The sequence below is a fragment of the Typha latifolia genome, chromosome 9 (genome assembly GCF_019914945.1).
Source record: "Typha latifolia isolate L0001 chromosome 9, TyphaL0001v2, whole genome shotgun sequence".
In the NCBI taxonomy this organism is placed as follows: Eukaryota; Viridiplantae; Streptophyta; class Magnoliopsida; order Poales; family Typhaceae; genus Typha; species Typha latifolia.
This window is the reverse complement of record NC_133094.1, coordinates 11634303-11658143: the sequence shown is the minus strand read 5'-3', so window position 1 is coordinate 11658143 and position 23841 is coordinate 11634303. Positions and strand designations below refer to the sequence as shown.

At 40.7% G+C, this 23841-nt stretch overlaps 3 protein-coding genes and 1 long non-coding RNA gene across 5 annotated transcripts; 3 read left to right on the top strand and 1 right to left on the bottom strand.

Moving 5' to 3' along the window:
* The first annotated feature begins 163 nt into the window (after window positions 1-163).
* On the top strand, window positions 164-2465 carry LOC140795690 (uncharacterized). 2 transcript variants are annotated; one of them, XR_012110340.1, is made up of 4 exons: window positions 164-274; window positions 1480-1549; window positions 1658-1762; window positions 1835-2465. It is a non-coding gene; the product is annotated as an uncharacterized lncRNA (long non-coding RNA). The 2 variants fall into 2 exon arrangements; XR_012110341.1 differs by having other exon boundaries at window positions 171-274; window positions 1480-1544.
* Window positions 2466-4680: 2215 nt separating this feature from the next.
* On the top strand, window positions 4681-6279 carry LOC140795386 (uncharacterized). Its single transcript, XM_073147920.1, has one exon. The coding sequence runs from the start codon at window positions 5116-5118 to the stop codon at window positions 6058-6060; it is 945 nt and encodes a 314-aa protein (XP_073004021.1). The 5' UTR covers window positions 4681-5115; the 3' UTR covers window positions 6061-6279.
* Window positions 6280-7302: 1023 nt separating this feature from the next.
* Window positions 7303-10017, top strand: LOC140794868 (fructose-bisphosphate aldolase 1, cytoplasmic-like). The gene is made up of 2 exons (XM_073147130.1): window positions 7303-7960; window positions 8771-10017. Exons 1-2 carry the CDS (start codon window positions 7933-7935, stop codon window positions 9817-9819), a joined length of 1077 nt encoding a protein of 358 aa, XP_073003231.1. The 5' UTR covers window positions 7303-7932; the 3' UTR covers window positions 9820-10017.
* An 851-nt stretch (window positions 10018-10868) lies between these two features.
* Window positions 10869-14386, bottom strand: LOC140794631 (RING-H2 finger protein ATL38-like). The gene is made up of 3 exons (XM_073146734.1): window positions 13936-14386; window positions 13604-13701; window positions 10869-11471 (listed from the first exon to the last, which is right to left on the bottom strand). The coding sequence occupies exons 1-3, from the start codon at window positions 14095-14097 to the stop codon at window positions 11054-11056; spliced, it is 678 nt and encodes a 225-aa protein (XP_073002835.1). The 5' UTR covers window positions 14098-14386; the 3' UTR covers window positions 10869-11053.
* Between the last annotated feature and the right edge of the window lie 9455 nt (window positions 14387-23841).

Below are 23841 nucleotides of genomic sequence, written 5' to 3'. Positions count from 1 at the left end.
TAGAGGACCCACAGGCTCTTTGCTTGTTAATTTCAAGAAATGGGCTTTTTATTCTTTTAGCGGACTGTGTTCCTTATCTAGTCTAAGGGCTAACGGATTCCTAGCAGCCCCGTAAATATCCCCAAATTTTTATTTGTTTTCAGCTGCATCCCTCTCTCTATTTACCTTTAGTTTATCTTATTTTACTCATCTGACAAAGGCATAATAAAGCTCTTCGCCGTTGAGTGCTGTCTCCTCTGAATCTGATAAACCTCGCCGCCCAATCCCTCCTTCGGTAAATGATTTGTGCTCTTTTCCTTTGCAGCCTTCTCCTTCGCTTGTTATTATTTTTCTTCTTTCTTCCCTTTTAATTTCGTTTTCCTTGAGGTTGATCACATTTCAAAATTCCATCTTTATAGCCCTATTACCATCTATTTATTTCTCCTCTTCTTTGCCTTTATGTGTTTGTATGGTTATGTCACTCTAGATAAGTGGCACAGACTGGTTTCAAAATGTTGGTTGGGGTTAGAATTATGGCTTATAATATGACAAAAATGTTGTTGAAGTGGTAACTGTGTAACAAGATATTTCTCATTGAAAAAGAGAGAGAGAGAGAGAGAGAGAGAGAGAGAGAGAGAGAGAGAGAGAAGAAGAAGAAGAAGAAGAATGACGGATCTAATTGTAGGATTCGACCAAGTTGTGCCAAAATTTGGACAATCTTCTTTTATGTGCATAAAGGTAAAAGTAAATAAGTTGACTTCATATGAGAACATTTTGCACTTGTAGAACAATCAAAATTTTCTTTCCGAGTCCTCCATAGTCCATACCATGGCTGCTCCAACCAAGTCAACGAAGATGCTAACCACAAACTAACAAGAAAGTATATGAAATGCACTAGCCGTTTGTAATTTTACATGATATGAACCATTGAGAGCATTGTTATTTCTTAAGTTGCTATAGAATGAGATATGAGAAGTGCCGGTTTTGCTCTTCCACCATCTATCCATGGCATGGTGTTCAAATTATGCGAAATGACGCTAAGGTGCTCCTTCTGCTACTGTAATTGCTGTTTACTTTAGCAAGCATGCAGTGTTATATGCGGGGCATGGGATTCTCCAGCTTTCTTACCCTCAGATCTTTTTGAATGAGCTATGGGATTCCATCCGTCGACTGTTGTTTTCACTAGTTCTTATGATGACAACTCTCTTCAGACCACATTATACCAAACCATGATGTAGCTTTCATGATATAGACATCATGCTGGTTCAAAATTATCAGTATAATCTGCATGGTTTTAACATGGTGAATTTCTCCAAATCTAATTTACTTCTGGACATTAAATTGGATGAGAAGAAAGGTCAAATGGACAAAGGTGTAGAGATGGTTGAACCAGAAGGATATGGCACAGATGACACTTGGCTGCAGCATTCAGCAGTTATCCATGTTACCTGATCATCTAACTAAACTATTTTATTTTTTGCACTTGTTCAACTGCTAAAGGATTTGGGAGGAAAATAAACAGGTTGGAGAGGTATGCACTCGCGATAGAGGTGAAACACCATGCGGTGAGGTTGATTCATCTTAATTTGTCCTTCAACTACACTATGCTTTCTCTTGATTTTTTAGTTCTTCTTGCTGACCTCTACTTATGATAACTATCCCCTGGCATTCCGGTAAGATGAAGGGCGAGGTAGCTAAGCAGAAGTCAGAGGCAATGAAAGAATTGGAGCACAGCATTCACATTGTTAAAGCACCTGTTTCTCTCTTCTTTTTTGGTAAACAGGTAATTGCATTACCGCAAAAAGATGCAAAATTACATCACCCTATGCTTCCTGATACAATAATTCTAAAATAGAGTTGAGGACCGAGTCAAGCCAGACAGAAGAAAACCCCTGCTCTTCTCCTAGGTGAGCCAACCTATCAGCTACGCGGTTGCTTTCCCTTGGACAGAGAGAGCGACAGATCCAAAAGGAGGTTGCTTAACAAATTGTATGCTGCATCTTCTAAGGCCCAGCAGCACGGTTGCGTAACAAATTGATGAGCACCTCAAAGTTAACTTAAAGTAGACGTTACTCAAGTTGGGACTTTGGATTTTGAGCAGATTAAATTTGAAAGCTTCTGCTGCTTCCGAGTGCTGAGGATCCCCTGCGGAGGAGAGTGAGGCTTCGAGAGTGATGGGCCGACCATGCAGTAGAATTTTGATGAGAAAAGACTCTGTCCAAGTTGACAGTCACAAATCCAGCCTAGGGAGCCTGGAAGCAGCAATTGGTTCTGCTCGGCCTTGAGCACCTGTTTCTCATCAACGGGAGCCTTCCCTCAGCTTTCGAAAGATGAAGATTAAAATCTCTTGTGGTCATTTCAGCAAAAGGAACAGGGAGCGTCAAACTATTGTATAGGGCTTGTAATCAGGATTTTTATCTTTTTATCAGATTATCTATACTGATGTTGGGATCTTAAGAGACGAATTCCGAGGTTTTATCTTCTTATTCTCGCGGTCTTTTTGGCTTGCATAAATGTCTTGCTTGGTCTCTTGGACCAGAATTTACTAGTAAAGCTGCTTGTAAGTCTGGCAGTCGACCACATTGCTTAAAATCTCAAGGATTTGGGCACTGAAGTTGTTCTGATTAGTTATATCGTTTGTGTCACGTTTAACTTGTTTATTTTTTTTTTCTCGTGCTTCACTTCACTTCACTTCCATTAAGTTGCATATCTTTACTTGGAAATTATATTCTTTAGCAAAGGAGGCAGAAGTTATAAATGATAGGAAGATAAGAAAAATAAACAAAGATAAGGATAAGAGTAATGGATAATAAATAGCATGGGAGCTGCATCCTGAGGGAACGCAACTTGGATTTGTCGTTCCCAATATCTACCCTGGCCGAGATTTTAATGCTTCCATAACCATCCATATAGAAGCAATGTGTTTTCCAAGTTAAAACTGTGTACTTATCCTAGATTTATCTCAACAGTTAACGCATTATATATAGTTCCTTGTCTCAAGTAGAAAGACAACATGAAGATATATATATATATATATAGTTAGAGTTTGCCTTCAGAAGAGAAGGGCACGAGAGTTGTGCATCACATGAGTCTGTCGATGGATCTCGCATTTCTTATGCTAACCAACTACTTAATTCACTGTGGCATGCTTAGATTTATTAAGTACTAACCGTTCTTGAGGAGTCCCTATATACAATTAGTTAATTTTTTTATTGGATGACATGATGGGTTGCACATGCATTTGGTGGATGCGATGTCGTTGGTTTAATAATAAATACTACTACTACTTCTCCTCGGTTGCTAATCATGTAAGAAGATATAACAAGGAGGGATGAACGTGGTGTTGCTGGCTATGATAAGACTAATGCAAAATTATATATTTGAGAAGCCAAATATTCAAGGCTTAAAACGTACACTTCATTATTGGAAACAGAGATTGTAAACCATCGGCTTGAAATGGAAGCATCTTTCTCTACCAATTAATTGTGTGGGTTGTCCCCAGTACCACACGGAATCCCAATTTTTACACGAGGAAGCTTCCACTCCAGACCAATAGCCAGAACGGAAACATGGTACGAATTAATTGTGGAATGCTGTAGAGGGAACAACTTAACCCCACTAAAACAGGGGACCCCCTTTCTTTGTTTCTTTTTTACTCCATTTATTGTTATTTTAGAAGTATTAATTTGGTGTTAGTTGGTGAATTCAAACAGTATTAAGTTCGTTTAAATATATATATATATATATATATATATATATATATATATATATTAGGTTCAACTATGGTAGTGCTGTGTTCTATGAATCTACATTCTTCTGTCCTATTGAGACTGTTTGCAAACTATTTGTTATTTATGCTTGCAGACGGCCCACAACTCCAAGTACTAACCTCGTGACGATGGTTAAAACTATATCAGGTTGATTAACATAAAATTACAGCAACACATTCAAACAAGGCACTGCCAGATGCTGAGATTTTCTTCTTTCTAATTTTTTTTTCTAAAATTTATGAGAGGAAGGTTGGTGTAATGGTGGTTGGTATTTACCTTTGCATCATGGATAACCAAGTAAGAATCCAAATTGAAGTACCAGCTCTTTCTCATGTTATATTTTAAGTTATGTTTGGCGGCTGATGAACCAATCAGATTTGTATAGACCCAAATAAAAATAAAGAACACTACTATTGTATAGATCAAGTAAACAATATTAAACAATAAGAACAAGCTGCTAGGCCCGATGTAATCTACTATTATGCATTCCATTATGCAGGGTTTTTGTCTGCTAATATATAATGATAGGCAAATAATGACTAAACCAAACTGTCAACTTGCCTAACTGCTTGGCCACAAGTCAATCTTGAATCTTGATGCTCCAACTTGCATCCCCAGTTGTGCCTAACTTGGAGATATATCTCGAATGACAGCTAACACCACCAAAAGCGATTGGCACTCGGGCACAACTAGCTTCAGAAACCTATACCTCTAATCTCTAAGCTCTAGGATCCAGTCTCAGAATTGTCCACTTCTAAAATCTAGCCTTTTTTTGATTCTATCTCAAATTAATTTTTGTTATTCTCCCAAGGTTTTTGAATGCCATCAAGGAGCAAGTCATATGCATGTTTTTAATCTCTCTGGACTCTATCTCCCCTAATAGTAATTAATCTCTGCTAATCATGTCTACCTCACAATTCTCCTTAATTTATGCAGCAAGAAGAGGAAAGAAGAAAAATATAATCAACTGTGTGTGTGTGTGTGTGTGTGTGTGTGTATATATATATATAGGGAGCAGGATCCTTCCTTTAATTAATTTTAGAAGCCAATGAATGGATAGCTGTGCAAAGATACGGAGCTTAATTAGACAAAAGTTGAGTACCAATTAAGGCCTTAGAAGCCCTTTGTTTAGCTAACAAATTATGTTAGCAATCAAAGGTAACGAAGAAGAACAAGGCAAGGCAACATTATTCCCTCCCTTCTCAAGCTTTGCACTTAAGAGATTCCTCCCCTTATAGACTCCCTTCCCTTTTAGAACACATATATCTCTTGCTTATATCTTTTTGAGCTTTTAAGGCCTGACGTGATACACAAAGAATACAAAGGACAGAGAGGTAAGCAGAGCAGAGCAAAGAGTCCCAATCCAATGAAGGACTTCGTCTCCTGCTTCAGCGAGCACGCGGTGAGAGTCTCCGACGTCTCCTGCTCTGGAAGCAGCAGCGGCGGCAGCAACTCGTCCATCGTCGTCGTCGAGAAGAATTCGGTTCAAAGCGCCGTCTCTTGCCTCTACCGCACTCTTCTCCCTTCTTCCCAAAAAGAGCTCCTCGTAACAATTACATGGTCCAAGAATCCTCTGGGTCCATCTCTGTCTGTTAGCGTAGAAGAATTGCACTCATCCAACCAAAGGAAGAAGAGCAATGCCATGAACTCCTTCCAGCTCTTGCGCAAGAAGAAAGGAAGCAGAACGTTCACTTCGGGTAGCTGCGTGGTTTGCCTCTTTTGGGACATCAATTCCGCTAAGTACGCATCTGGGCCAGAGCCTATCAGTGATTTCTATGTTGTCGTCACCGTCGACTCCGAGCTGGCCCTCTTGCTCGGAGACATGAGCAAGGACTACGTCAAGAAGCTTGACGTAAGTACAATCCCAGCTGCAGAATTCTCCATGGTTGGTCGCAAGGAAGAGGTCCTCGGCCATGCCTTGTACTCCACCAAGGCCAGGTTTCGCGATGACGGCAATGATCATGAGATAACTATTAGATGCAAAGTTGATGCATGGGACAAGGGAGATGCAGAGCTATCGGTTTGCGTCGACAATAAGAGGGCGGTATATGTGAGAAGGCTAGGATGGAATTTTAGAGGGAATCAGACTATTTTCGTCGACGGGTCGCCGGTGGACATGATGTGGGACGTGCATGGGTGGTGGTTTAGCAATCCGGCGGGGAATGCGGTGTTCATGTTTCGCGCGAGGAGCGCGTTGGAGAGCAGGCTGTGGCTGGAGGAGGAGGTGATCAACAAGGAGAAAGGAGTCAATGGCTTCTCTTTATTGATCAAAGCATCCAAGTACAATTACGGGACTGCGACATTACTGTGATTGCCTTGATCTGGCATTCTTTGGAAGAAGAGGTAAGTACGTACGTAAGTAGGAGAGGGTATGTATGCTAGTTGATCTTAGTTGCAGAATTGTGAATGGTAGTTGCTTGGATTTCTTCTCCTGTTGATATATTTTTCTGTAAAAAGAACAGAACTCTGTTCATTTCACAAGTACAAGATACTTAGCAATCTTTTATGGGAATAAAATGTACTTCCATTTTATGAAAAGTTGTAAACTTTTCTTCCCTCCTGATTCATCCATTCATGTTCTTTTGCTTGTTTTCAGTGGTTTGTTCTTTTTCTCCTCTATTTCGCCTTCTTCCCCACTTTGTGCAAGGAATGACAATAATAATGAATTCCCCGGAGATTCCGCCACAAATGTACAACAGATTGCCATCCCTTTCTTCTTTATTTCCTGAAGAAGAACTTTTAATGCTACAATGGCCATGGTCATTTTATCAAGAAACTCGCGAACTATAATCCATCATTCTCCACCCTTCCCGAGTTTGCTCTAGATCTGCTTAATTTATTCTGGTCATCACCTTTATTAAGTAGAATTAGAGCGTTTATAGATTTGGGCATATTAATGAATCCAAGCAACAATAGTATGTTTATGACCCAAGTCATACTTGGAATCCGGATTGCTTGAAAATTCTGGAAAGTATGTATGTTTGTACACGATCTTTGTAGATGTTCTCCTCTTTCCTTGTAGCCAGAGAACACAGGATCTCTTTGCTTTCGAGCAGAATATCTTTCTCCACGAAATCACTAATTGAGCTACTATGATTGAGATTGGATTATAATTTATATATTAATGTGCGCATGCATGAAGTAAACTACAAATCCCATATATTAATTACTACCATCATACTGATTGATTGATACTAAGAATCCTCAAGAGGTAATGCCAGAAACGTCCTATTCTCCATTGCATTAATCCAAGATATTAAGAAGATTAATAAAGTACTCAAGGTACAAGGTCGCCTAAAGAAATATAACAAATACTCAAATCGATTTTCCCTTTTGTGTGAGGTGAGGGCCATCAAATTAAATCGCAAGTTAGGCCCCCCTTTCTTTGGATTGCTTATATTTCTTTTTTATCACCAAACTGACATGATTCGTACGGCATTTGGAGTTGAGCGGCTTCACTTGGAATTTGGTGATTCGGATCTAATCATCTCTCTATCCGTCGTAGACCTTTTTGACTGTAGATAGACATAGGCCCAGATCTAGATTTTAGATTAATTTAAGAAAAAAGAAGAAGAAGAAGAAGAAGAAGATGGACTACGGTGCAATAAAATGATGATTTTATTTTGTTATCTCCGGTAGGCTTCCAATCTCATCTCCTGCAGATCATGTGATCTGTGGGAAGTTTGAAAGAGCGAAAACGAGTCAATTGAAGCTTGTCGAACCCAACCTTCTCAAGTATTCTCATCATGCCCACCCACTTGGCTACAAATTCTGATGCTTGTTAGGCCGTCGTCAGAACAAGTGCAGATGCCGATAAGCTCAGAACCAGAATAAACTTAGAACTTTATACCTTCTAACCACATAACACAGTAACTACGGGCCGACTTATTTAATGGGTTTGCAAAAAGCACATCTATCTTAAATTGCTTCAAATATAACATAAATGAGGAAGAGACCGAAGATAAGATCGAAATGAAGGAGTGAGAATGTTCCATCAGTTGGTCCAGTAGATTTCGGTGGCCTTTTAATTAGATCGCACGTAGGCCTGCTACGTGGATTTATCAGAGAGATGATGAGTGTGGGTATATTCCCGAAGTTTCTTCATCCCCAAGCACGACTGCTTCTGTTATAAACTTTATCCCCTCCTCCATTCATCTCCAGAGAGTAGCAGAGGGAAGCAAACATGTCTGCCTACTGTGGGAAATATCGTGGTAATTTCTTAATTTCTCCTGCTTTATTTTTATTCTCTTGTACTGGGCATAAGAAAGATCAAAGCTTTGTTCTTTTTTTAGTGTTATATATATATATACAATCTTTCTCTGCTCCTTAGATTCTATGTTATCTCCGTTTGCATGAATGCGGATAAATAGAAATTTCTGCTGTTTTAATTTTGATAGTTGTATTGTTTAATATATCCATCTGGGCCTTATTTAGAATCATACAACTCAATTTTCTGTTTGCAACTGGAGTAGGATTGTTTGTCATATTGTTATGATGTAAGCGTTTGCTTAATAAATACTCTGTAGAAATTTTTCCCGCTTTCTTTCCTATACATACCAGAGTTCCTCATGCTTTAGCTGTCCTTGTTGTGAATTTCGATAAAACATTGACGTCTTCAAAGATCATGCTTTAGCTGTTCGTGTTTGCGTGCCCTGCCCTTGATTGAGTTGGTGTTGCTCTTATAAAATGAGAATTAAAAAAAATTCCCTCTCTCTCTCTCTCTCTCTCTCTCTCTCTCTCTCTCGTGTGCGTGTGTTAGTCTATTGAGGAAATTAAAATTGTATATTTCGCGTACGCAGGTGACATATTTCTTGAAAAGGATTTTTAGTGTCTTTTGCTAGTAGATACCTTCTTAAAGCATCGTTCTGACAGCACTGTGAATATGAATCTTTAGTTTAGTACGTTAATGGATTGTAACTTTGTACTTTGTGCTGAAATTTGGGCTTCTAATTTACTGTTAGCTTTTTTGGCTGTTGATTATACTGCTATGTTCCTCTATTTTGGCTTTTTTTTTTTGGCAGACGAGCTTATTGCGAATGCTGCTTATATTGGCACCCCTGGTAAGGGGATTCTAGCCGCTGATGAGTCCACTGGCACTATTGGTAAGCGTCTTGCCAGCATTAATGTGGAGAATGTCGAGACCAACCGACGAGCCCTCCGGGAGCTCCTCTTTTGCACACCCGGTGCTCTGCAGTACCTGAGCGGGGTCATCCTTTTTGAGGAGACCCTCTACCAGAAGACTGCTAGCGGCAAGCCCTTTGTTGAAGTCCTCAAGGAGGGTGGCGTCCTTCCTGGTATCAAGGTTGACAAGGGCACAGTCGAGCTTTATGGGACCAATGGCGAGACTACCTCTCAAGGCCACGATGACCTCGGCAAGCGCTGTGCCAAGTACTACGAGGCAGGGGCTCGTTTTGCTAAGTGGCGTGCTGTCTTAAAGATCAGTCCAAATGAGCCATCTCAGCTTGCCATCAATGAGAACGCCAGTGGGCTAGCTCGCTATGCCATCATCTGCCAGGAGAATGGCCTGGTTCCAATCGTAGAGCCGGAGATCCTTGTCGATGGTCCTCATGACATCAACCGTTGTGCGGAAGTCACAGAGCGCGTGCTTGCTGCGTGTTACAAAGCACTTAATGATCACCATGTTCTGTTGGAGGGATCGTTGCTGAAACCGAACATGGTTACTCCTGGATCAGAGGCGAAGAAGGTTGCACCAGAGGTGGTTGCTGAGTACACGGTCCGCACTCTCCTGAGGACTGTTCCGGCAGCCGTTCCAGCTATCGTTTTCCTCTCGGGTGGTCAGAGTGAGGAGGAGGCAACTCTGAACCTAAATGCAATGAACAAGCTGAAGGGAAAGAAGCCATGGGCACTCTCTTTCTCATTTGGGCGTGCTTTGCAGCAGAGCACACTCAAGACATGGCTTGGGAAAGAGGACAACATCGACAAGGCAAGGGCTGCTTTTCTTGCCAGGTGCAAGGCAAACTCCGAGGCCACTCTTGGTGAATATAAGGGAGACGCTGCCAAGGGACAAGGTGTCTCGGAGAGTCTACATGTCAAGGACTATAAATATTGATATAGAAGCGAGGGTAAGGTTTCTAGGCTTCTGACTTGCTAGTTTAGTTCGTTTCTTTGCTGTGCCTCCAGGTGTTTGAATAGTTTCCTAATAAGTTGAGGGCCTTGCTACGGTATCCAGTTGAGTCTAGTTGTCTGTACTTCCAATCTTATGCTGTTCGAGGAGTCTTACTAGAGAATAATAAATCTACTATTATTATGTCTTCGTATCTTTTCTGCCATTTCATTTACTTTGTCTCACGAAAAAGACCAGGCTGAACGTCACAACTCACAGGGCGTTGTGATACATTTGTGTTTAGATCCTTCAGCTGATGAGACTCGGTTTGTGTTGACAGTCTTGCAGATTCCTCTCTTTATTATTATTAGAGAGGTTGTTGTTGTTGTACTAACCCAATCTACTCTGTCTTTTAGCATCATCCAGAGATGGAGATGCTTACTTCGTGGATTTTTTAGTTGCATTCTAACGAACAGAGTTTGACCCTGCCTGATCGAACATTGCAGAAGTCCTTGGATAATGCCAGTAACGGTTGACATGAGAAAAATAATGTAAGCATGCTACGCGTTTTGGTGGATACAATCCACATCTATGCTGTCTCAAAGCTTGTCGAAGACAAACAACTTATTTTGCTAAAAGTCAACAGCTCAAGATACATGCTTTCTCACATAAAAGAACAATAGAACAATAGAACATAATCCAATGAATTCGCCTTTAAGATTTTCTTTTTAAAAGAATAAATTTTTTGATGAAAGGTTAAATATCACTCTGTTTCATTCATGAAACCAGGAAACAACCTACCAGACAACATCAGCTATAATGTACAGAATACAAAACTACAAATTACATCCAGCGTACAAATATCTAAACCAGTCGCCTTAAAGTAAGAATCAATTATCTATTAAAGGTTCTTCCTTGAGAAAATTAAGGGTACGATAAGGAAACAGAACCTGACATTGCTGAGCAATTGCACATGGTTTTGTTCTACTGCTTGTGTTATCAAATGGTAGATCTTACCAACTCTAACTCAAAAAAGAAACATAGAGAAGAGAGAGTGAGCAACTGAACAATGAAACCTCAACTCAGATTGTGGAAGTGAATGACGAATTTTAAAAAAGAGTTGAAGGAATTTGTGATATGTACATTTGAGCCACAAGAAACTAACATCTCTTCTAATGGCTCTTTATCACATAAAGCGATCTCAAGCAGCAATTATCTACTTCATGTAAACATTCAAGTGCTAAGAATAGGATGGGCTCTCCATGAGTTTTCCCCTTGTTCCATAGACTATTTTGGTAGGGCCGTTAACCACCCTAACAGTAGAAACATTTCCGCTGTCTCCACGTGGCTCAGAAACAAGCTCTTGGGTGGATTCTGCTCTCTGGTTATCCGCTGCCCTTGAAGAATCATGGCCTGCATGGTTACATGGGTCTGGCTGAAAAGGTCCAGAAGAGTAGAAGGATCTGATTGCAGCACTGTAGACAGGTCGCATTGCACGTCTCCTATCAGGAGAATCACGCAAAGAAACTCTACAAACAGGGCATGTCGAATGCTGCTTTAGCCATATGTCGATGCATGTAACATGGAAGGAGTGGCCACAATAAGGAAGAATGCGCAAAACATCTTTCTCTTGATATTCCCCAAGACACACCGTACATCTAAAAAGAGGCAATTCCAAACATTAAACATGCAGATTAGATATAGCCAGTATTCAAGCAACTAATAAATAAGAAAATGGGTAACAATAAACAACCATATGGAACTGTTAAAAATAAATATAGAAAAGAGTGAGCACTAAAGATATAGAGAAATAAAGAAAGGTGCTCCAAAATGTCATTTGGACATTTAAACCATGAATTTCCGTCCAAATATAAAGCTTGGAATTGTTCATTGAGTGACTTGTAGGACATGATGGCATCATCATTGTGGATTTACTTGCCGTTATATTGGCTGGTATAACTTCCTTTATGAATAGTCAATAAGAAAGTTATACCAGGCCAAAATAAGACTTGGAAAGAGCCAATAAGGAAAATAAAACCCTGCAGTTCACATGATATTCAAAAAGGATTTAAGAATATATAGCTCCATGCTGATGCCATTAAATTAAAGATAATGGTTCATTTTCTTTATCATCCATTCTCACTCCCCTCTCTATTCGTTGTTTGTTTATCCTTCCTCTTTCATTCTTAAGAGGGAAGCGCCGCACAGAGTAAATATATAATACACTCTGTTTCTCTTAATATGATTGACCTTTTAATTTGGATATTTCCCGTCTTTTCCATATCAAGCAGCATGCCCCCATGAGTCAAAACTTAATGAACCTAACATTGTTTACGAACAAGATCCCCTATAAGGTGCAATTTCACATCAAAGATTGGCATTTTATACGATTTAACGAGAATCTACCATTTTCCACTGATTCTATGAAACTACATCTTGTAAAAGACACTGCTGGTAGTATATATAAAGGCAAATGATAAGATGTTAATTTCCAAACTAAAAGCAATTGCCAGAAACCTCAAGAGAGCAATGAATTCATGTTAAAAACACATGTTCAGAGAACAGGATGCCCAAAAATAAAAGAATAAAAGAAATTTTGAATCATCAGTCACTGGCAAGAGAGCATGAATGCCTTCAAAATCTAAATCTTATGCTCCCAACAGATTTTAGCTTACTGTGGCTTCATTTATGAATTTCAATCATCTTTTCATAAAAACAGTTGGTCAAGCTCCAAGGACACTACGGATATGCAGAAACGATATTTCATCCAATAGTTATCCTGTCTCTTCAATTTTATGATTATCCCATCAAAAAGCAAAGTTTCTCAGGATCAGAAAGAAAGCCTCTCTGTTATAAAATTGAAAGAACCTACTTATAGACTTTAGACTCAATGATCTTCTTAAAATATAACTTTGATTTGTTCCCTACAATAATTAGGATAACAAATACTATGTTACCCATTATAAGTACTAATACACTTTTAGCAATCATACAAGTCTAAATGCCTTTCAATCCTTTTGCTCACAGAAGATCCAACAAAAATTCATCTAGTAGCCATATCATCTGATAAACCCCATGCTCATTTTACTCCAGGATTCACCTTAATTAAGGAAAAGCTGCGTGAAGTATTCTAAGATCTTTTCATCTTGATATTAACTCTTCAAACTCCGTTTAGAACACATAATTAGAGAAGTGAAGAGGGAGAAAAGATGTATCAGGTTCTGCAGAGGGAAAAAGGTATATCAAGTGGCTGACGAGCATGAGATAAATTTCAAAAGTCATCAGTAGATACTAGGTAGAGAGTAGACTGATGTCGGCTAATAGACAATAGGTGGATCATGAAGAATTTTGACAGATAGCAGATAGAAAGTTCATGGCACCTTTCCTTTCTTGTTGGAACGGACCAGCCCCTGATTTCAGTCAGGCAATTTCTTTTTCTTTCTTCCCACGATATTAGTATATACAAACCTTCCCCAGACTCTAGCCAACTAGCTTACCAGAAAATCATTACATGGAAAACAGATGTTTACACAATAATGACATACGAATTCAAGTTGCATCTTGACACGAGTTCTCAACTAACTGAAATTAATGACCGCAGGCAATTGGACCAAACAGTAGCATGAAAAGGCGAACGGATAAATATACGAATATAAATAAAAGAAGGAAACCCACTTGTTAGAGAAAGCTCAAAATTCAGAGTCAAATTCTCACAGAAAAGAAAGAACAGGAAGAAGGCATAACAAATGAAATGGAGAAAAACAAGGATAAGGAAAACGAATCAACTTACTGGATTTCTTCTCCTGATTGAAACAATTGATCCCCAAACTTCTCAGTCGGAAAGCTTGCTACTAGTGCAGGCTCTAAACCATGGAGGCCGCGCTCCAGCTGATCCATGAGAGATCTCATCAGTGGAAAAAAGAAAGGAGATGTTTTTGATGTGGAATATTAATATATGGAGAAAATTTTGAGGGAAAAGAGAATAAAAATCCTATCTTTGCAAGAGTTTTCTTCTAAAAAACCAGTAAGAGATCTCTTATAGATCGAAGGAGAGGTTAAGAAAGATTCAAAACGCGAGAGAGAGAGAGAGAGAGAGAGAGAGAGAGAGAGAGAGAGACTAACGCTGCTGAAATCGGATCTGGAGGCGGTGGGAAACGACCTCCGAGAAGCCCTGAGATGGATTCGGGCGCAGATGAGCCTAGTGCACACGAACACTATAAACATGGCGCTCACCGCGAATCCGATCACCGTCATCACCAGATTCGTCCCCGCCGACATCATCATGTCTCCTCTCCTCCTCTCCTCTCCTCTCCTCTCCTATCCTCTCTCCTATAAAAGAAGCCCGAATGAGATCCTATCGACCTCCGGTCCCAATTCCGCCATGACCACTCTCCTATAAATGTAAGAGCACGAAGAGGGAAGCCTAATTAAGGGGATATTTATCCATCACTCCCGCTTTCCCACTGCCATCTAATTCGAACCGGAAGGTCTCCATCGGCCATCGCCATTCTAAACTCAACAGTGGAATTGGAGAACCGTCTCGGAATCCACACCGTTGCTTACTTTGATGGATATTAAATGCTATGAAGTCTATCCTTTCCTCTTCCTTTTTATTTTTCTATTTTGTTTTTCCTTTTTTTTAAGATATTTATTCGATGGGTTGCGGTTCCTCCTAGTGGGCCTCTCAATTTATTTAAAAAGAAAAAGAAAATTAATAATAATATACAAAATAATATTATCTTTATAGTTGCCATTTACTTCTAACATAATCTATTTGGCACTAGAGCAATACTCCCCCAAAATATAATACCTTTTTCTCTAGCAACTATAAAATTTGACGCCTAATACTAGATGTTTTTTTTTTATAAATAAAATAGGCCTGTTTAAAAATTTTATTTACCGTTCCCATCTCCCCCACTAAACTTAATACTAAAATAAATTTATCTTATCATCAATTCACTGAAGAATCACTGAATAATTTAGGGGCATATATGTTGTATCTAGAGAAACAAATTAATTGTTTGATTAATTATATTTTATAATATTGTATTTATTAAACATATGTTTAACTTATTATATTTTATAATAATATTTTTAGTTTATAAGTGTTTGCTCAGTTGTATTTCATAAATATTATTTTGACATTATAATTATATAAAATTTTATTATCTAATAATATAGAACACATTGTACTCTGAAAATAAATAAGATTGTAAAATAAAATATCTTTAAATTACTTTTGAAACTCTACTAGTACAAGTCATTATAAACACAATAACACATTGAATTAAAATAAAATCATCTTAAGCTAAGCAACTTTCTAATGAAAAAGGGCAAAAAAGAATCTCCACGTAGTCGAAGATAAGCAACTTCGAATTGTCATCTTCTACAAATAAGCAAATAATCTATGTATAGTAGAATACTAACAAGATTAAGATTTTATTTATTTATTTTTTACACTATTATCTGACGAGAAAAAGGTTAGGGTTTCTTCTTCCTTCACATTTATCCTTCTTATGTGGACGGTTTAAAACCTTTTTCTTCAAAAAGTCTAAACTTAAAATGTAACAACCCAATCTTTAAAAAAAAAAAAATTTGGGCACGACGCGACCGGCCACACTGTGGCCGGCCTCGTGCCCATATCATGCAGCTTGCATGGAGGGCCGCCTCGCGCCCGCGGCCGCTGCTTGCAGCCGGCCCCCGCGCCGCCACTACTCCTCCTCCACCGCCTTCTCTCTCTCTCTCTTTAAATATCTCTCTCTCTCTCGGCCACCCTCTCACTCTACTCTCTCTCTCTCTATACCGACACCTTCCCTGGAGCCTCCTGTTAGGACCGTTTTGTTCGCAATGTCGGTCCTATTGTATTTTTCGCTTCTTGAGTCTGTAAATGGGATGCCAATCCCATGTCTTTTGCATGTTTTTGAGTGTATTTTGGTTTCCTTCAAGAGCTCCTTGCGAAGCAACCTTGGGATCACAATATTAGTGTCGTCGCAACACTAGTTTGGGATTTTCTTCGCACATGCCTATAAAACTCATGGGCCAAAACTCAAATGGGGCTTACTTTCAAAACGTAATGCCCCATAAGACCTTTGAACCCCTCGGGTTGCAGAATTGGGGGTGCTCATACTTAGTAGTATAGGAGAACTATCGAGAACCATTAAGTGAGCCAGCTTCGCAACCGAAGTGCCACTGGTTCAATGGTGTTCATTTTGCCCTCGATGGCTATCATGCCGCTTTAAATTTCATGTTGTTGGCATGTCTTGTAACTTCTTTTCCAATCAATAGAGAATCGCAATCTTGTTTGCCAAACATTGTATTTTGCTTGTCTTTGCTTTGTCGCAATCCAAAAACAGGTGCATCGCTTGTGAAGCGAACGACTGACTTAACTTTGCTACTTGGAAGTTGAGCGTCGCGCGGTCATTGTCTATCTCAAAGACTTAGTCCGTGACAAGTGGTATCAGAGCTGGTCGACAAGAGCAACATCCTTGCAAAATGGGGCACCATAAGCAAGGCGGAGAGACAAGTCAAGCGGCAAATACAACAGATTTGGGCAAAGGACCAGCAGTGCCAGTGCTGATTACGGAGACCCATCTAAGTGATTCTGAAAGGCATCGAAGTAACAGGGAGCGGCTTGACGACATGGAGGCACACATCTCGCAATTGAGTGCTAATGTTGCTCAAATATACACTCTCGGTGATAGGGTGGATCGCTTGTATCAGCAACATATAGACGATGAGGTCGAAACGTTGCGAGACAACACCAAAGAAGCTGTCCAACATCTCAAAGAGCAGCTAGCGGACCTCTCCGCAAGGGTGACAGTACTCACGCGAGCCATGAGCACCGTGCAACCCGCCGCACAAGCAGAGGGACATTCTGGAAGGGCCAGAGTGCCGAAACCGCGCTGCTACAAGGGCGCAAGGGATGCCAAAGAGTTGGAGAACTTTTTTTTCGATGCTGAGCAATACTTTCGGGTGGTGCGACTGGAGCCGCTGCAACATCAATACTTGGGAGGATTTAAAACGGGAGCTGAAGGTGCAGTTCCTTCCTAAAAATGTGGAGTTCATCACAAGACGGAGTTTGCGACATCTCACACGAACGGGGTCGATTCGAGAATATGTCAAACAATTCTCAACGCTTATACTGGACATTCGGGACATGTCGGAGAAGGACAAGCTTTTTCACTTCTTAGAAGGCTTGAAACCTTGGGCACAAATTTGCGACGTCAGGACATTCCTGACTTAGCGGTAGCCCAAGCTGCGGCAGAGCGCTTGAAGGATTATTCAACCCCTAAAAATCGAAAGAAGAAACCTTCAATGAGCAATGCAAAGCCCCATAGGCCGAAAGGCAAAGGGGTGATGCAAAGCGAAAAGAAGGGATTATGGCAAAAGGGTGCGAAGCCGAACAAGAGTCCCGAGGAAGGGTGCTTCCTATGCGGAGGGCCACATTTTGTGAAGAATTGCCCGCAACGAAAGTTGCTCAATGCAGTGCAAGCCCAAGAGCAAAGTTGGGAGAGCGACGATGAGAAGTCGATGGAGGGCCCTCGCATGGGGGCATTGCGGCTTCTAAACGCACTCAAGGCTTAAGTGGGGGAGAAGCGAAAGTCTTTGCCTTCAAAGAACCGAAAGCCAAACGAGCTAATGTTCGTCGACATTGAGCTCAATGGAAAGTCGACGAAGGCGTTGGTTGACACTGGTGCCACTCACAACTTCATAGCGGACCATGAATCACAACGACTTGGGTTGCTCTTTTCGAAGGACTCAAGTCGAATGAAGACGGTGAATTTGAAGTCTCAACCGATCGCCGGACAAGCGAAGGATGTGCATGTTGTGGTTGGGTCTTGGAGAGGCAAGGCCAACTTCATGGCGGTTCCTTTGGATGACTTCCAAGTCATTCTTGGGATGGAATTTCTGCAAACGGCGAGAGGAGTGCCAATGCTGTTTCTTAATGCTCTTTGCATGATGGGGGATGAGTCCCCTTATGTCATCCCGATGGCGGAGACGACGACAAAGGAGACAAAGCAACTTTCAACACTTCAGCTGAAGAAGGGTGTCAAGAAGGGTGAGCAAACATTCTTGGCGGCCTTGAAGCTTGAGGCGGATCCTTTGGAGAATGGCCCAATTCCTCTTGGGGTCGCAAGGGTTTTGAAGGAGTTTGGGGATGTGACACCGCCCGAATTGCCAAAGACCTTGCCTCCTCGGCGAGCGATGGATCACAAGATCGAATTGGAGCCAGGGGCAAAGCCTCCAGCCTGTGCACTATATCGCATGTCTCCTCCGGAGTTGGTGGAACTTCAGAAGCAACTTGACGAGTTGCTTAAAGGCGGGTTGATCCGCAACTCAAAGGCACCGTTTGGGGCGCCGGTGCTATTCCAAAAGAAGCATGATGGAAGTCTACGACTATGTGTAGACTATCGCGCCTTGAACAAAGCGATGATCAAGAACAAGTACTAAATCCCTCTCATTGCGGACTTGTTTGATCAACTAGGAGGAGCACGGTACTTCTCCAAATTAGACTTGCGGTCGGGGTATTGGCAAGTCAGAGTTGCGGAAGGTGATGAAGCAAAGACAACGTGTGTGACACGTTATGATGCATTCGAATTCTTGGTAATGCCATTCGGCTTGACGAATGCCCCTGCAACCTTTTGTACACTTATGAACCAGCTGTTCCATGAGTACCTTGACAAGTTCATGGTGGTCTACCTCGACGACATCGTGGTGTACAGCAATACGTTGGAAGAGCACATCCAACATCTCAAAGCCATCTTCAAAGTGCTAAGGGACAACTCCCTTTATGTGAACAAGGAGAAGTGCTATTTTGCACAAGAGGAAATCATGTTCCTTGGACACAAAGTTGGCGGAGGAAGCATTCACTTGGACGAGGAGAAAGTCCGTGCCATTCATGATTGGCAAGTCCCTTCGAAGGTGACAGAACTTCATTTTATTTTTGGGACTTGTCAACTATTATCGGCGGTTCATTGCAAGCTACTCGCGGAGGGTTGCGCCGCTGACTGATTTGCTGAAAAGGGACCGCTCATGGGAGTCGTCAAGCAAATGTCAAGAAGCCTTTGCATATTTGAAGAGAGCGGTGATGGAGGAACCCGCATTGCAGTTGCCAAACTACTCCCTTCTATTTGAAGTTCACACGGACGCCTCAGATTATGCCATCAGAGGAGTTCTTGTGCAAGAAAGACATCCGATTGCTTATGAAAGTCGCAAGTTGAATGATACGGAGCGGAGGTATACGATGCACGAAAAGGAGATGACGGTGGTCGTACATTGCCTTCGTGTTTGGAGGCATTATCTCCTTGGGTCTCGCTTTGTGGTGAAGACCGACAATGTTGCCTTGAGTTATTTTCAAACTCAAAAGAAGCTCTCTCCAAAACAAGCAAGATGGCAAGACTTCTTGGCTGAATTTGACATAGTTTTGGAATACAAACTAGGTCGAACCACTCAGGTTGCGGATGCCTTAAGCCGCAAGGCTGAACTTGCTGCTCTCAAAGTGGTGGCGAACGAGAGTATAAGCCAAGTGCAAGCGTCGCTTCTAAAGAAGATTCGTGAGGGGATGCAAAGTGATCCGATGGCGGAGACCCTCAAGAAGCTTGTAGCCGAAGGCAAGACACGACGGTTTTGGGTCCAGGAGGGACTCATCATGACAAAAGGAAACCGCGTGTACGTGCCCCGGGCGAACAACTTGAGAAGAGAGCTGCTCAAGGAGTGTCATGCCACCTTGTGGGCAGGTCATCCGGGCGTACATCGGACCTTGGCTCTTGTGGAAAGAGCATATTATTGGCCAAAGATGGGGAAAGACGTCGAAGAGTACGTGCGCACTTGTCTCATTTGCCAACAAGACAAGGTGGAGCGCGCGAAGTCTTGTGGGTTGTTGGAATCGCTCCCTGTTCCTGAGCGGCCATGGGAAAGTGTTTCTATGGACTTCATATCGAGCTTGCTAAAGGTCGGGGATATTGGCTCAGTGTTGGTTGTGGTGGATCGGTTCTCAAAGTATGGAACTTTCATACCGGCTACGCTGCATTGCACCGCTGATGAAGCAGCTCGGTTGTTCCTAAGGCATGTGGCCAAGTATTGGGGAGTTCCACAAAACATCGTGAGCGATAGGGATCCTTGGTTCTTGGGTCGGTTTTGGACGGAGTTGTTCAAACTCTTGGGGTCAAAACTTTTCTTCTCCACAAGCCTTCATCCCCAAACTGATGGCCAAACCGAAAGAATAAATGCTCTTCTTGAGCAATACTTGCGGCACTTTGTTAGTGCCAATCAGCGAGATTGGGTCAAGCTACTTGACGTTGCCCAATTCTTTTACAACTTGTAGCGGAGCTCTACATTCACCAAAAGCCCCTTCGAAGTTATCATGGGACAACAACCTTCCACACCGCATACTTTGGTGGTGGATTACACAGGCAGCAGCCCTTCGGCATATCACCTTGCCAAAAAGTGGCATCAAAATGCGGAGATTGCCAAAGCCTATCTTGAGAAGGCAGCACAAAAGATGAAGAAGTGGGCGGACAAGAATAGAAGGCCACGGGACTTTAAGAAAGGCAATTTGGTGTTGGTCAAGCTTCAACCGGCATCGCTCAAGTTCTTTCGCAAGGTGCATAAAGGACTTGCTCGCAAATATGAAGGCCCCTTTCCTATTATTAATAAAGTAGGCAATGTGTCATACCGAGTGCAACTCCCGGCTTGGCTTAAAATCCATTCGGTTTTCCATGTGAGTTGCCTCAAACCGTATCATGCCGATCGCGAAGACCCTTCTCGCAATGTGTCAAGCTGGCCAAACCCCACAACGACATCGCTTGAAAGGCAGGTTGACACCATCTTAGCGGACAGAGTGCGGACTCTACCCAATGGAGCTACGGAGACCGAATACTTGGTCAAATGGAAGAATCTTCCAATGTCAAAAGCTAGTTGAGAACTTGAAGAAACTCTGCGGCATGAAAAGGACAAAGTTCAAGCCTACCGAAAGAAGAACTTGGCGAGTTCGTCAAGATGAAGTCAAGCATCATGGTAGCAGCCGAAGATCACCTCGACGAGGATGCCCATGTCTTTTGCATATTTTTGAGTGTCTTTTGGTTTTTTCAAGAGCTCCTTGCGAAGCAACCTTAGGATTGCAATATTAGTGTCGTTGCAACACTAGTTTGGGATTTTCCCCACACATGTCTATAAAACTCATGGGCCAAAACTCAAATGGGGCTTACTTTCAAAACGTAATGCCCCACAAGACCTTTGAACCCCTCGGGTTGCAGAATTGGGGATGCTCATACTTAGTAGTATAGGAAAACTATCAAGAAACATTAAGTGAGCCACCTTCGCAACCGAAGTGCCACTGGTTCAATGGTGTTCATTTTGCCCTCGATGGCTATCCTGCCCCTTTAAATTTCCTATTGTTGGCATGTCTTGTAACTTCTTTTCCAATCAATAAAGAATCGCAATCTTGTTTGCCAAACATTGTATTTTGCTTGTCTTTGCTTTGTCGCAATCCAAAAACAGGTGCATCGCTTGTGAAGCGAACGGCTGGCTTAACTTTGCTACTTAGAAGTTGAGCGTCGCGCGATCGTTGTCTATCTCAAAGACAGTCCATGACACGTCACCGCCGCCGGTGAGACCTCTCACTCCCACTCTCTTTCCTTCTCTCTCTCTCTCTCTCTCTCTCTCTCTCTCTCTCTCTCTTTCTCTCTCTCTCTCTTGCCCGAGGTTGGGCTTGTCGGAGCCGAGCCGCCGGCGAGAGGCCGGCCGCTAGCTGGCCAGCAACAGCCGGTGCCCTCCCCGCTGGCCCGGGTCCGCAACCTCCTCCCTCACCTCCTCTCTTTCTTCTCTTCTTCTTCTTCTTCTTCTTCCTTCTTTCTTTCTTTCTTTCTTTTTCTCCTTCTTCCTCAGCTCCTTCTCTTTCTTTCTGCACAGTGTTGGACTCGGCCCAGCACTGATGGCAGATTTAATTAATTTATTAATTAATTATTTTATTTATGTTATTTATTTAGGTATTTTTCTTCTCAATTAATGCAAATAGATTATTTATACATTAATTATTTTAATAATAATATATATTCTTCAATATGATTAGTATTAATTATAATTTGTATAATCAATGATTTATTTGGTATAAATATAAGTAATACTCATATTTATTTATATCTCTATTAGATTAGTATATAGATTTGTAAATTATAATTATCAAATTTATATACTAATATTTTTATGAGATACACTTTAAATAATTCTAATAATTTATTATACATTATTATTTTGTAGCAAATAAAATAATTGGCTTATGTATTTATTTATTATTTTATAAAGTAATGACTATGTAGTTCCTAATTAATCAAGATATAATTTAATTATAATTAGGTTTTTATCTATATTTATATTTTTATTTATAATTAAAAATCTAGCCAGTTATAAAGATAAGTAGAAATTCTAAAATCTAATAAATCATCATATTTTTACATGAACGAATTTTAATTAGATGAACGACTAACTTCTTGGTACTTAAACATTTTCAGATCCCGAACTTCTTATTTAAGACCCTGTGGACCTTGCTAGCGATAAGTGTCACTTGGTTAACTGATCGACGTGAGAGATGCGTGGTTTATGTCTTCTGATTAGACGGTGAGTAGTGTTATCCCTTAGACGCCTTTCTCAAATTAGGTTATATTATATATTATGTACATGCATGTTTTGGCCTCCAACATGATTATATGACTTTATCTATTGATGATTATAGTCGAGCATATTTTATCATGCATTTAATTAGGCAGATCTGAGATATGAGTACATTGGTGATATATAGAAATGATTATAGTGTTATGGTTTTATGTTGGGATGATCTCTATCATGAGTAGGCATATGATAGACTGACAAAAATATACATGTGTTAAATACATGGTTAGAGTCGGCATTGCATCATTTTTCTCTCGGCTTCTTTACCACCTAAATTCCTGAGTTGCATGATCTGTTATCGTACTGGATATATGCATATGATTTATCATGTATATGAAATCATAAAAGTACATGTGTATGTGATGTGATGTGATGTGATGTGATATGATGTGATGGCTGGAACGGTATCTGGTCCGGACTGGTATTGGACATACTCTTAGCGTATGGCAGAGTATGGTGATGGCTGATGGTTGTACTCTTAGCATATGACAAGGTACAGCTATCATTGATATACCCTTAGCGTATGGCAGGGTATGATTATTTTTTTTTAGATACCCTTAGCGTATAGTAGGGTATGATTTATCTACAGAGATACCCTTAGCGTATGGCAGGGTATGATTTATCTAAAGAGATACTCTTAGCGTATGACAAGGTATCCTCTGAGCTTGTGACATGTTGTGTATCGAGTTTGGGGCCGGGTACCATAATCCAACATGATGGATGATATTCAGAGTTGAGATGGATGATTGTGATAGTAAGAGATATGTAGATTATATCTACCTCTGACATATACAATTATCTAGTGATTGACATACATCATGCATCATCATTGATGTGATTAGTATCATTGGATCATAATTGTTATACATGATATGTCGTTATATTCGGTAATGTTATATGGTAATTTCATTATGTGATATACTTTTGATTGAGGATATAATATGCTTATTCATGAGAATTAATTTCATTCATATATATGTCATTGAGGATATATATATACATGTTCATACATGACATCATGCTGCTTTCTGATTCATATTATCCAATACATGATTTACTCTCTGCTTGGCATCACTGATTCGGGGTAAGGTCTGTTCACTGATCATTTTGCTCATGACTCTCTTTATTTTTTTTTCTAACCCTCTCAGATATGTGGTACGTGATAGCATTTTGAGATATCTTGATAAGGTATTTTAGAACGATAATGAGGTGAGCTATAGATGCGAGATGGTATAGATGATAGCTTAACCAAATATTGACTTGTACCAGTACTTGATATTTGTACTCTTTTGTATTAGACGATGACTTGTATCATACAGATCGAATCATAGTGTACTCTTGTATTAGACATTTTAGTTGTAT